A 13,040-nucleotide genomic window follows, 5' to 3' on the forward strand; every position below is an offset into this window, starting at 1 on the left:
TTCAAATGGGAAGGGGCGCGTCTTGCCGTATTTATTATAGGTTGGGCCCATTTGGGTCAACTTCAGCGATTAAAATTTCATCCCCTTCCTGACGACAGATTGTTCTGTTTTTGGTATACACTCTTATGGTGCTTTTCCACCAGAGATGTGCTATGTAGCTATGCTACGAAGATGCAATAGCTAGCTGTGAAACTATGTGACCGTTTCCATTGATACTAAGCTATATAGCTGTGCGAGTAAGATGCGCAGCTCGAGTATGCTGTGTATCCATATATAAAAAACATAACTTAGCTGAGCCCATTTCCAACAGTGCTAAGCTATGTGTACCAATGAATATGATTGGTGGAAGCTAAATGCATCCACAGCAACGTAGCATAGCAAAGCACCATTATTCTTGATGACCATACACATTAAAAAACATATATTTTATATATTACTTGTTTTACTGTGTTTTAATCGACTTAAAAGTGTATATAATTTAAATTATCTACGATTTTTATCGATAGGACACACGCCTCCGTAGTGATAGATAGATAGACAAAACTAGTTTATCATGGTATCGCTTTCTAAGATCTTTCCGACATAGAAAAAACGTTTTTTTTTTTTGTGTTATACCATACACAGAAATAAAGACATTATTTTAGCTGGTAAACGAGCAGTCGGATCACCTGATGGTTAGCAATCGCCACCGCCTATGGACACCTAAAACACCAGAGACGTTTCAATTGCATTGCCAACCCTTTGGGGGTTAAGAATTTAAGGGTTATTATCCGGAGCTGCGGACTACCTAGCGGGCTTACCGGGGCTCCGGCTCAAAAAACAGGAGTAGGAACGGGGTGGTTTTTAGTCAGTAAGAGTCTTACACTCCCTCTCGCCTCGCCCAAGGCCCAGGAGAAGTCATTGGATGATTTTCCCCCACAAAAAAAGGGTTGTTGGGGAATCGAGGATGAGAAAATTGTGAAGAGGAGTAGGGGAGGGAGAGCAACACAGACGTAATTTCGCGTCGGTTTTCTGTGAGGCCGTGGTATCATCATTCCGGTCGAGGCGACCCATTCAACTCAATTCGGAGATTAGCGCGGTCAAACAAAATCTTTAGCTTTATATAATTACTATAGTATAAGATAAGATATATATCTAGATTACCTGACACGGACTAAATAGATTTTTAATTTTCATACCTTGCCGCCCCCTATAAATAGCACTCGTACGCTTCGTTCGAGCATCGATTTCAAGATCCATTCATACATTGTGTGACAGGAAATATCATTCAACTCTTGCTTATGTGAATGACAATACACACACACACACACACTCATATACATCGTTGAATAAGTGGAATTCTTACATCGCATGATTGTACCTATTGTATGATTTACTAGCCTGCGGTATCAACCACGTGGTTATACTTTTCATCGGGGCGCGTGAAGGAACGAATTACCTCACGGCTCAGCCGTCGCGAGAGACACTCCGGGCGCCGGGGATCGCGGGACGATCTCTGGTCACCGTACGTGCGGGTCTGCGACGTGCAAGGGTAGCTCGCCGCCCGACTAGAGCCAGACTCGTGCGTGCGAAAAGAGCCTCAAAGAGCCATCAGACCACCACAGATGGGACCCAGTAGGCCTGATCCGGAGTTGCGGATTACCTTAGCGGGTTTACCGGGCTTCGGATCGAAAAGCAGGAGTACGAACGGGGTGGTTTTTAGTCAGTAAGAGTCTGACACTCCCTCTAGCCTCACCCAAGGCGGGATAAGTCTCTGTGACGTGAAGTGATTTTTACTCTTGGCCGTGGTATCACTCCGGTCGAGCCGGATCATTCGTACCGAAGCATGGCTCTCCCACTCTTGTAGACAGACTTTTATTTCGTCTGACCAGTTGGGACATAGTCCTCATCATCATATCAGCGCCACTGCTGAACATAGGCCTTTCCCAATGACTTCCAGATAGGTCGGTTGGAAGCGACCTGCATGCAGCGACACCCTGGTCGCAGGGAGCCAGTGGGACATATTACTGTATTAAAATTATAGACCATACTGTGCACTTATGGTTGCATTAAAGTGATTTCATTCATGCCCGAAAATACACAATACGCTATGCGATGTCACGCCTTTTTGTCCCCGAAGGGGTAAGCAGAGGTGCACATTACGGCACGTAATGAGTCCCATGTAATAGGGGATGAGCCTATTGCCATATACTGGACACAATTTCAGACTGCGTGCTACTATTGAGAAATTTTCGAAAAACCGAAATTACCCCAGCAATACTCTGCCCAACCCGGGAATCGAACTCGAGACACCTCGTTCGACAGTTGCACTTGCGACCACTTGACCGCAATATGATAAATGCCTTTAAATGCCATTTTCCTTCCAGACCGTCTTCCCTACTCCGTGAGGGTACTCCTGGAGTCCTGTGTGAGGAACTGCGATGGTTTCCAAGTGCTGCAGAAGGATGTCCAGAACGTCCTGGATTGGGAGACCAACCAGGCCGTTGAGGGGGGCGTCGAGATCGCCTTCAAACCCGCCAGGGTCATTCTGCAGGTATGTTTGTTATTATTCATCATCATCAGCCTATAAGAAGTGCAGCTTTAAGTGTGGGAGAGCCATGCTTCGGCACGAATGGGCCGGCTCGACCGGAATAATACCACGGCCTCACAGAAAACCGACGTGAAACAACGTGTTTCGTTGTGTGAGTGAGGTTACCGGAGGCCCAATTCCTCCCTTCCCAATCTTCCCCATCCCCATTTCCGAACAACAACCCTTAAATTCCTAACTCCCAAAAAGCCGGTAACGCACTTGTAAAGCCTCTGGTGTTTCAAGTGTCCATGGGCGGCGGCGATTGCTTACCATCAGGTAATACGTCTGCTCGATTACGGCATGTCTCATAAAAAAAAAGCTTGAAGTGAAGCACGTCTGCCGCATGTCGGACGAGCGGTGGGCAAAACTCACTACTGAGTGGAGCCCGCTCAACGTCCACAGACGTCGCGGCAGGCCCAAAAGGAGATGGCGGGACGAACTCAACAGCTATGACAAGGATTGGCCGCAAAAAGCTTTAAACAGAGAGGAGTGGAAGGAGGGTAGGGAGGCCTTTGCCCTGCAGTGGGACGATCATGGCTGAAATCAAATCAAATCATCAGCCTATAAGTGGCCACTGCTGACCAAAGGTCTCTTCTCACACGAAGAAGGTTTGAGTATTAATCACCACGTTTGCTCAATGCGGGTTGGCGATTTCAAACTTATAATTAGAAATTATAAGTCTAGGTTTCCTCACGATGTTTTCTTTCACTATGCATGTGTCATATTTGTGGAGGATTGCTATTGTTCATGAGTGCTGCCATCTATTGGATAACGGCTGTAGTTATAAGTAATGATGACAATGTCATAATATCCTTGAGTCAAAAGATATTGTGATAAAAATAAAACTAATGAGTATATAAGAAAAGTTTCTTCGGGAAAGTTGTTTGTAATCATGGGTACAATCACGTGTTTAAATATCGTTCACTAATTACCAGTCACCCTATATAGGCTGGTTGGAAGCGACCTGTAGAACTATTCTGGTTCTCGAAAGCGAAGTTTCGTTTAATCTTCGGCCATATGTTTTATTGATTTATTAATGAAATTACTTAAAATAACGTTTTATTTTTAATTTCATATCAAAACCCATATTTTTATCTTCATTTAATTGGTCTCAATTTTTTTCACGAAAGTTCGCAATAAATGGAACTGTAGTACGAGATTTGCAAAGTTTTAGACGAAATTTCATTTTTCGTTGAATTAGAGTAGACCCTCTGTATACAGCGGCTCCCTAAAATGACTTGTACAGATTTATAGTATAAACTACTTTTTTTTCCAGGACCTGACGGGTGTCCCAGCAGTAGTAGACTTCGCAGCCATGCGTGATGCTGTGAAGGATCTCGGTGGAGACCCCCAGAAGATCAACCCCATATGTCCAGCTGATCTGGTCATTGATCACTCTGTGCAAGTCGATTTTGCTAGGAGGTATGTATTCTTGAGAACTTCACTGATACTAAGCTATGTAGCTGTGCGAGGAAGATGCACAGATTGAGTATGCGATGTATTGTTAGTAGGGAAGTCATCCATAGTACGCATATTTCCATAAAAAAAACTATAGCTTAGCTGAGTCCGTTTTCACTAGTGCTAAGCTATGGGTATCATGGCAGTCTCTTTTTTGCCTTTTGGCTTAAGTCTCCTGCATTAAATTTACCAAGAGAAGTAAAAACTATCGTTTTCTTTTTCTTCTCCTCTAATAATATCTACTGATTTATTTCGTTGCGGGATCCAAGACAGTCATTCATGTCCCTGGGACGTTGGACTTCAGTGTTCCGGTGTTTTCATGATTGTATCTACTGTAGATCCTGGTGCACAAGAGTTGCAGCGGTATGGGAGGTTGTGGTGGGCTAGTCGCATTAAAGAAATCGTGAGAAATGATCTTTCTGCTCTTATGCTAGTTTTGGAGTATGTAGCAGTTGTCACCACCGTTACCTATATCAGGTATTTCTCCTGTGTCGTGGGTGCGCTTACAAACATCACACCTAGACCCGAAACAACAATTCGTGGATCACACAAAGGCTTGCTCTTTTTTTACAACTAGCTTCTTTCAGCGGCTTCGCCCGCGTTCCAAAATGTATCATGGGTATTATTCCAGACCATAATCTACTCCTGTTCCAAATTTCATCCCGATCTCTTCAGCGGTTTTGACGTAATTGCGTAACAAATTATAATACACTAGCTACTTCCGCGCGGTTTCACCCGCTCTGCTTGGCTCCTATTGGTCATAGCGTGATGTTTTATAGCCTATAGCCTTCCTCGATAATTGTTCTATTAAACAAAAAGAATTAAATCGGACAAGTAGTTCCGGAGATAAGCGCGTTCAAATAAACAAACAAACTCTTCAGCTTTATAATATTAGTATAGATATGGTTTCCCCATTCCAGCCCTGATGCCCTGAACAAGAACCAAGAGTTGGAGTTTGAGAGGAACAAGGAGCGGTTCCAGTTCCTCAAGTGGGGGGCGCAGGCCTTCGACAACATGCTGATCGTGCCCCCCGGCTCCGGTATTGTGCACCAGGTATTTGGAGCATATATTTTTATTTGTGCCTTTATATTTAGACTGCCCTGTTGGTCGAGTGGTTGCAAGTGCGACTGCCGGGCAAGGGGTCTCGGGCAAAGTATTACTGGGCTTTTTTCGGTATTTCGAAAATTTCTCAGTAGTAGCACGGCGTCTGGAATTATGTCCAGTATATGGCAATAGGCTCACCCCCTATTACATGGGACTTACAACTTAAATTATGAGAAGCGTTGTACGATTCCGTACTTTTCCTAAATCCAAAAATACTTTTGAAAGTAAAATGTACACAGCTATTCCTCAAAAATTACTCAATTGAGTAGTTTCCTCAGTCAAAATCGTTCGTTGTACAATGCTGTAATAAAAATATTTTTGAAAGGAAAATGTAAACCTCAGCTATTCCTCAGCAGCAGGGATGATGACTGGGTAGAAAATAAATTAATACAACTTTTCAATACAATAAAATATTCAAAAATACACACTCTCATTCATAGATTTGATGATCTACTTTATTTATGATTTTTTATAGCAATTTTTCTACAAACAAGTCTGCTATTTGACGTAAAAATCTGATGACGTCACATAACCGCAGTGTTTCATACAAAATTCATAGAAAATATCGATAAAAGTATTTAATTTGACTAATAGGAAACTAGTCCATTAAATCCAAAAAAGAGTTACTAAATTCCGACGACAAGTTTCAAAGAAATATGTCTTTAAACAAAAACTGACACGTGTTACGAAAGTTGTCTCTAAGCTCGATAGATGGCGTTGTACGATTCTGTACATTTCCCGAATCCAAAAATATTTTTGAAAGTAAAATGTAAACCACTGCTATTCCTCAGCAATTACCAGTTTGTGTAGTTACCTCAATAAAAAATAAATTATTTCGACTTTTCATCGTTAAAAAATAATTTTCATTCTATTCATAAAAATATAGTTTTTGGCGTTTCTATAAAATTATTCGATTTTGACTAATAGAAAACTAGTCTAGTAAATTTAATACGAAAAAGAAATACCCAAATCAGACGACAAATTTCAAAGAAAAACGCATTAAAACAAAAAGCTGACACGTGTTACAAAAGTTGTCTCTATGCTCGATAGATGGCGTTGTACAATTCCGTACATTTCCTGAATCGCGCTATGGTTTCGTTACACGCGTTTGGTTAGGGTGTACGGTGAAAGATACATTTTCAATGTTACAGATATTCTAGGTTTTATAGATTTGTCTATATAGTAATTTTTTATCTGTTAAATAAATTTTTTGGAATAAACTCGTGGTCGCGAGACCGCTGAGTTTTATAAAACATTGAAAATTCTACTGAATGTTGAAACGTGGAGGAGGTAGCGCTTCCATGTTGCGGGATGAGGATGTTTCATAAAGATTTTCTAGAAATTAGAATGCTATGTGATGTAAAAAATTTATAACGTCATAACGTTTTAACTCGTCCTGTGCCGAAACGTGGATCCATGCGAGACACAGTGTATTTTCTATTGTGTCTTAATTATTTATATATTATATACAAGACGTTATTTCATAGAAAATATAGTTTTAGACGTTTCGATAAATGTTTTCAATTTGACTAGACCGAAACTAGCATTATAAATTAGCATATTAAAATGCTTAAAATTAGCATATTAAAACTTATAACCAAAAAAAAAACTGAGTAATTTTCTAAATTCCGGTTGGCTTTAAAGAAATATGTCTTTAAACAAAAGCTGACACGTGTTACAAAAGTTGTCTCTATGCTCGATAGATGGCGTTGTACAATTCCGTACATTTCCTGAATCGCGCTATGGTTTCGTTACACGCGTTTGGTTAGGGTGTACGGTGAAAGATACATTTTCATTGTTTCAGATATTCTAGGTTTTATAGATTTGTCTATATAGTAATTTTTTATCTGTTAAATAAATTTTTGGAATAAACTCGTGGTCGCGAGACCGCTGAGTTTTATAAGCGTTGAAAATTCTACTCTACTGAATGTTGAAACGTGGGGGAGGTGATGCTTCCATGTTTCGGGATGAGGGTGTTTTATAACCCATAGCGTTCCGGAAATTTTAAGTTTTAAACTGACATAGTCACTAACACTAATATTAAAACTTAAGACGGGATATTTACCATGTTTATTTATGTATATGAGTTTCTGATATTCCGATGATCATGGCGCTTGCAACAGTGCCGACATATCGAAAATTCATAGAAATGGACAAAACTGGTAAATATCCCGTCTCAAGTTCTAATATTTCCGGAAATTAGTTTGTGGCCTAACTAAAACTGCAGCTTTATATATTACTAGCTTCTAATAACGGCTTCATGCCCAGCCACCGCGCCAACCGTGCAGTCAAATCATTACATATAGTATTAGCACGAAGTTTGGAATTGTGCCCGGTATATGGCAATAGGCTCACCCCCTATTACATGGGACTTATAACACAAATGGTGAAAAGTAGGTGTACATTGTATAGTGGCAATACGTGCCGTAATGTGCACCTCTGCCTACCACTTCGGGGATAAAAAGGCGTGACGTTACATTACAACATTTTGCAGTGCTGATTGCTTACCATCAGGTGGTCCGTCTGATCGTTTGCCGCCCTATACTATAAAAAACACCTTAAAACATTGAACGCCGTGGTGGTCACCGGTGACCGACGTTAGCGGAGGATTTGTCTTCAACGGTTTTATATTGGCAGTCAAAGACTTAATATTAATTTTTTGACGTCTGAGTTTGTTTCGGCATTTCTTTTCAGAGTAGTCGGATAGGAAATGCCGGCCTCATCTAGCTATTTGAAATATTGACGTGTAAAAGTGTTATTTTATAACCTATTTACAGAAATAAATATCATTTCATTTATTTTTTCAGGTGAACCTGGAATACCTGGCTCGCGTGGTGTTCAGCAAGGACCTGCTTCACCCCGACTCCGTGGTGGGCACCGACAGTCATACCACCATGATCAATGGGCTCGGAGTCGTCGGATGGGGCGTTGGTGGTAAGTACTCATCTACCTGTGATATGAATAATGCATTGATTTTGTTGTCCTCAAGGTTATTTTCTTTTTATATCACTTTGACTGAATATTAGTTTTACATTGTTCTCACATAGTTGAACCAACGAAACAATGTAACCAAGTATTGTATTGTGAATCTGATTGAAAAAGAGTAACTTATGGAGTTTCTTACTCGTTCTTCTCCATAGGAATCTACGCTTTGGAACGAACAAATAGAGCAACTAGAGGACTGACCGACAGACAGACGTTATTAATATTATTATATTTGCTTTGACGTTCAAAAGTGCCTTCCTGGTCTATTTGAAATAAATAATTTTGACTTTGATTTTGAACGGATGACGTCATAAACCATACATCGCACATGTGAAGTGTACATGCGAATAAACATGGATAGACAATCCCAACGAACTACAGTTGGGCAGAAAGCTGCCAGACACGATCACCGCCTGGTCGGAGGATACTGCTTTACTTAGGGAACTTTACTCTCTGTTGTCTAAACTAGCTTCAGCCGGTGGTTTCGCCCGCGTTTTCGTAGGATAAAAAGCGTGGGTTAAGACTGCACGGTTGACGCGGTGGCTCCGGTTCCGGCTCGAAAAGCAGGAGTAGGAACGGGGTGGTTTTTAGTCAGTAAGAGTCTGACACTCCCTCCCCATTCACCTCGCCCAAGGTGGGAGAAGTCACTGAATGATTTTACCCCGCTAAAAAAAGAAACGTAGAATATCAGGTATCAAGTGTAAGTAAAAGTTTGAGTCCGATGAATCCAATAATTTATTTTATCAATTTTGTCCTTGTCAGGAATCGAAGCGGAAGCTGTAATGTTGGGACAGGCTATCAGTATGTTGCTGCCTAAAGTGGTTGGGTACAAACTCGTCGGGGAATTGAACCCGCTAGCCACCTCCACCGATCTGGTGCTTACTATAACTAAGGTAAGTTTTTTTTTATGGTATAAGCCGGTAAACGAGCAGATGGATCACCTGATGGTAAGCAATCGCCGTCATCCGAGCGACGTGGTCTGCCCATTGCCACTTCAGACTGCATATTTTGAGAGCCATATCTGTAACTCTTGTTCTTTGACGAATTAAAATTATGCGAATTTAATTTGACGAGCCCACAATTAGTGTATTTGAATATATTTCACCTATCTCTGCCTCGTTGATCGAGTGGTTGCAAGCGACTGCTAGGCACGGGGTCTCAGGTTCGATTCCCGGGTCAGGCAAAGAATTACTGGGCTTTTTTCGATTTTTCGAAATTTTTTCAGTAGTAGCACGGCGTCTGGAATTGTGTCCAGTATATGACAATTGGCTCAACACTATTACTTGGGACTTATAACACGATAAGTGAAAAGTGGGTGTATATTGTATAGCGGTATTACATGTCGTAATGTGCACTTCTGCCTACCCCTTCGGTGATAAAAGGCGTGACATTTTGTGCGTTGCGTTTCGTGAGACGGTGCTGCTCATGAATATATTCCTCTAGCTTGGCTTTTGGGACAAGCCTGGCACTACCTCCCATACCGCTGCAACTCCTGTGCACCAGGATCTACAGTAGATACAACCATGCAAACACCGGAACACTGAAGTCCAACGTCCCAGGGACATGAATGACTGTCTTGGATCCCGCAACGAAATAAATCAGAAGATGTTATTAGAGGAGAAAGAAAAAGAAAACGATAGTTTCCACTAGCCTCGGTGAATTTAATTCTAGCATGGCTTGAAACTAGTCGAGTTCCTCGTCAAACAGTTACGTGAGTAAGCCGATAACATTATAATTAATATAGTATGCTTAACAATTGCTTACTTGTCCCCAGCACCTCCGCTCCTTAGGCGTAGTCGGCAAGTTCGTAGAGTTCTTCGGTCCGGGCGTCTCAGCACTAAGCATAGCGGACCGCGCGACGGTAGCGAACATGTGTCCCGAGTTCGGTGCCACGGTCGCGCACTTCCCCGTCGACGAGCGGTCGCTGCAGTACCTGTGTCAGACTAGTGAGTTGGAAAGAGATTTCTTAAGAGTCTATAAGAGACAGAAATAGTCTATAAGAGTCTATAAGAGTCAGTAAGAGTGTATAAGAGTCAGTAAGAGTCCATAAGAGTCAGTAAGAATGTATAAGAGTACACAAGAGTCGCTGAGCATAGCGGACCGCGCGACGGTAGCGAACATGTGTCCCGAGTTCGGTGCCACGGTCGCGCACTTCCCCGTCGACGAGCGGTCGCTACAGTACCTGTGTCAGACTAGTGAGTTGGACTTTTTTTTGTTAAGAGTTCTTTAGAGTCAGTAAGAGTCAGTAAGAGTCCATAAGAGTCAGAAAGAGTCACTAAGAGTTAATAAGAAGAGTCATTAAGAGTCCATAAATGTCAATAACAATCGGTAAGAGTCATTTAGAGTCAGTGAGAGTCTATAAGAGTCAGTAAGAGTCTATAAGAGTGTATAAGAGTCAGTAAGAATGTATAAGAGTACACAAGAGTCGCTGAGCATAGCGGACCGCGCGACGGTAGCGAACATGTGTCCCGAGTTCGGTGCCACGGTCGCGCACTTCCCCGTCGACGAGCGGTCGCTGCAGTACCTGTGTCAGACTAGTGAGTTGGAAAGAGTTTTTTTAAGAGTTCTTTAGAGTCGGTAAGAGACTATAAGAGTCTAATGCAGTCAGTAAGAGTCAGTAAGAGTCAGTAAGGGTCAGTAAGAGTGTATAAGTGTCAGAAAGAGTTTATGAGAGTCAGTAAGAGTCAGTAAGAGTGTATAAGAGTCAGTAAGAGTGTATAAGAGTCAGTAAGAGTGTATAAGAGTCAGTAAGAGTGTATAAGAGTCAGTAAGAGTGTATAAGAGTCAGTAAGAGTGTATAAGAGTCAGTAAGAGTATATAAGAGTCAGTAAGAGTCTATAAGAGTCAGTAAGAGTCTATAAGAGTCAGTAAGAGTCGATAAGAGTCAGTAAGAGTGTATAAGAGTCAGTAAGAGTCTATAAGAGTCAGTAAGAGTCTATAAGAGTCTATAAGAGTCAGTAAGAGTCTATAAGAGTCAGTAAGAGTCTATAAGAGTCAGTAAGAGTGTATAAGAGTCAGTAAGAGTCTATAAGAGTCAGTAAGAGTGTATAAGAGTCAGTAAGAGTGTATAAGAGTCAGTAAGAGTCTATAAGAGTCAGTAAGAGTCTATAAGAGTCAGTAAGAGTCTATAAGAGTCTATAAGAGTCAGTAAGAGTTTAAGAGTCCATTAGAGTCAGTAAGTGTCAATAACTGTACTAGCGTTATAAAGATTAAAGTGGCACTATGCAAGAAGTACTTTGATAAAGTTTAGCCTGTGTGAATTCACCACACTCTGTATGATACGTTAGATTTATTTTTAGTATTATGATTACTTGTATATTGTTTTTTAGTATTTGTGAAAGCTTGTAATTGGCCATCATTTACCTAGTTATTGTTTTTTTAATTATCTTAAGTTGTTAGCTGTAAGTTTTCCGAAAATGTATAATAAAATAAAATGAAATAAGAGTCCATAAGAGTAAGTAAGACTCATGATGTATGAAGTAATCATTGGCCAGTACGTAAAACGCCCACCCATCAATTTCCAGACCGCTCTCAGGAGAAGATAGCGATCATCGAGGCGTACCTGCGCGCCACCAAGCAGTTCCGAGACTACAACAATCCGGACCAGGATCCCATCTTCTCTGAGGTATGTGGCGTAGGAGATATATACAATGTGATAGGGGTGGGACTTCTAACCCGTTAAGGCTGAGTACTACATCTAATTTTATCAGGCAGTTTGAATATTAATGTGAAGTTAAAACGTGAATTAACTTATGTTTCCAGGTGGTAGAGCTGGATCTGTCGACAGTAGTGACATCTGTGAGCGGCCCGAAGCGTCCTCAAGACAGAGTGTCCGTCTCTGTCATGAAGAAAGACTTCCAGGACTGCTTAACCAACAAGGTAAGTCCTGGCTTACAGGAGTTGTAGTGGTTTGAGATGCTGAAGACGCGCGCGACCTTCGCCTCTAAATCCCGCGGCAGTAATCCGGCAAGGAGGTTCGCCGCCTCTCCGGAGATCGTGCGATATCCACGGATCACTCGGATGGCCATGACCCTCTGGGACGTGAGCAGCGTCCGAGTTGGCCGCCGCATCAGGTTCGGCGCCCACACTGGGGCGCCGTAGAGGGCCATGGACCGCACGATCCCCGCGTACAACCTCCGGCAGACAAGAATAGGGATGATGACTGGGTGAAAAAATAAATTATTACTACATATTAATAAAATAAATATTTTAAAATCACTCACACTCTCACTCATAAACTTGATGAACTACTAAATTTTTTAATTTTTTTTAGCTACATTTCTAGAAATAAGTCTGCTATTGGACGCTATTTGACGCTAATGACGTCATAATAGACTATATTCATACAAATTTCATAGAAAATATCGTTTTTGACGTTTCGAAAAAAGTATTGAATTTGACTAGTAGGAATTTAGCCTATTTATCACTTACTAGTGGTCGCCTAGTGGCCGAAATTCGACCATATACGATTTAATTTACAATAAGTACCACTTAACATACGTTCAAGGATAATTTTTATTTAACTCAAACTCAAACAAACTCTTTTATAAAACTCTTTTTATATAAGACGTGAGAATATCATCGCAATGTCTGTCAATTTTGACGTTTTGTCAAATACGATCAGATACTATGCATGATAGTGTGTGTAATGTTTTATTTATTGATTTAATGTACTTTATAAGCATTATTTTTGAAAAAATATTAGCGTTCTGCACTTCTCCTACACATAAATTATAAGTGTACCAAATTTTATGCTCCGCAAAGTTTTTGCATCACGTATTAATATATAGATAAGAACACGTTTTCGTACCAAAGTACTGCATTTTTTATTATATTGTCGAAATCTTCGTGGTTTGATGAGGACATCAGTGTATGTATGTTATTACATACCCAGTGACAAACTATACACACTGTCTACTGAGTG

General features: G+C 41.1%; 1 protein-coding gene across 1 annotated transcript in view; it reads left to right on the top strand.

The window, feature by feature from the left end:
• LOC118281110 (cytoplasmic aconitate hydratase-like) overlaps nucleotides 1-13,040 on the top strand; it is a 47,850-nt gene that overhangs the window by 4,759 nt on the left and 30,051 nt on the right. The window contains exons 3-10 of the mRNA XM_050700677.1: nucleotides 2,367-2,533; nucleotides 3,846-3,991; nucleotides 4,948-5,080; nucleotides 7,939-8,065; nucleotides 8,879-9,009; nucleotides 9,891-10,062; nucleotides 11,641-11,741; nucleotides 11,879-11,995. Of these exons, the coding sequence (XP_050556634.1) occupies nucleotides 2,367-2,533; nucleotides 3,846-3,991; nucleotides 4,948-5,080; nucleotides 7,939-8,065; nucleotides 8,879-9,009; nucleotides 9,891-10,062; nucleotides 11,641-11,741; nucleotides 11,879-11,995 (1,094 nt within the window). The remainder of the gene's footprint in view (nucleotides 1-2,366; nucleotides 2,534-3,845; nucleotides 3,992-4,947; nucleotides 5,081-7,938; nucleotides 8,066-8,878; nucleotides 9,010-9,890; nucleotides 10,063-11,640; nucleotides 11,742-11,878; nucleotides 11,996-13,040) is intronic.

This window comes from Spodoptera frugiperda, chromosome 19 (genome assembly GCF_023101765.2).
Source record: "Spodoptera frugiperda isolate SF20-4 chromosome 19, AGI-APGP_CSIRO_Sfru_2.0, whole genome shotgun sequence".
In the NCBI taxonomy this organism is placed as follows: domain Eukaryota; kingdom Metazoa; phylum Arthropoda; class Insecta; order Lepidoptera; family Noctuidae; genus Spodoptera; species Spodoptera frugiperda.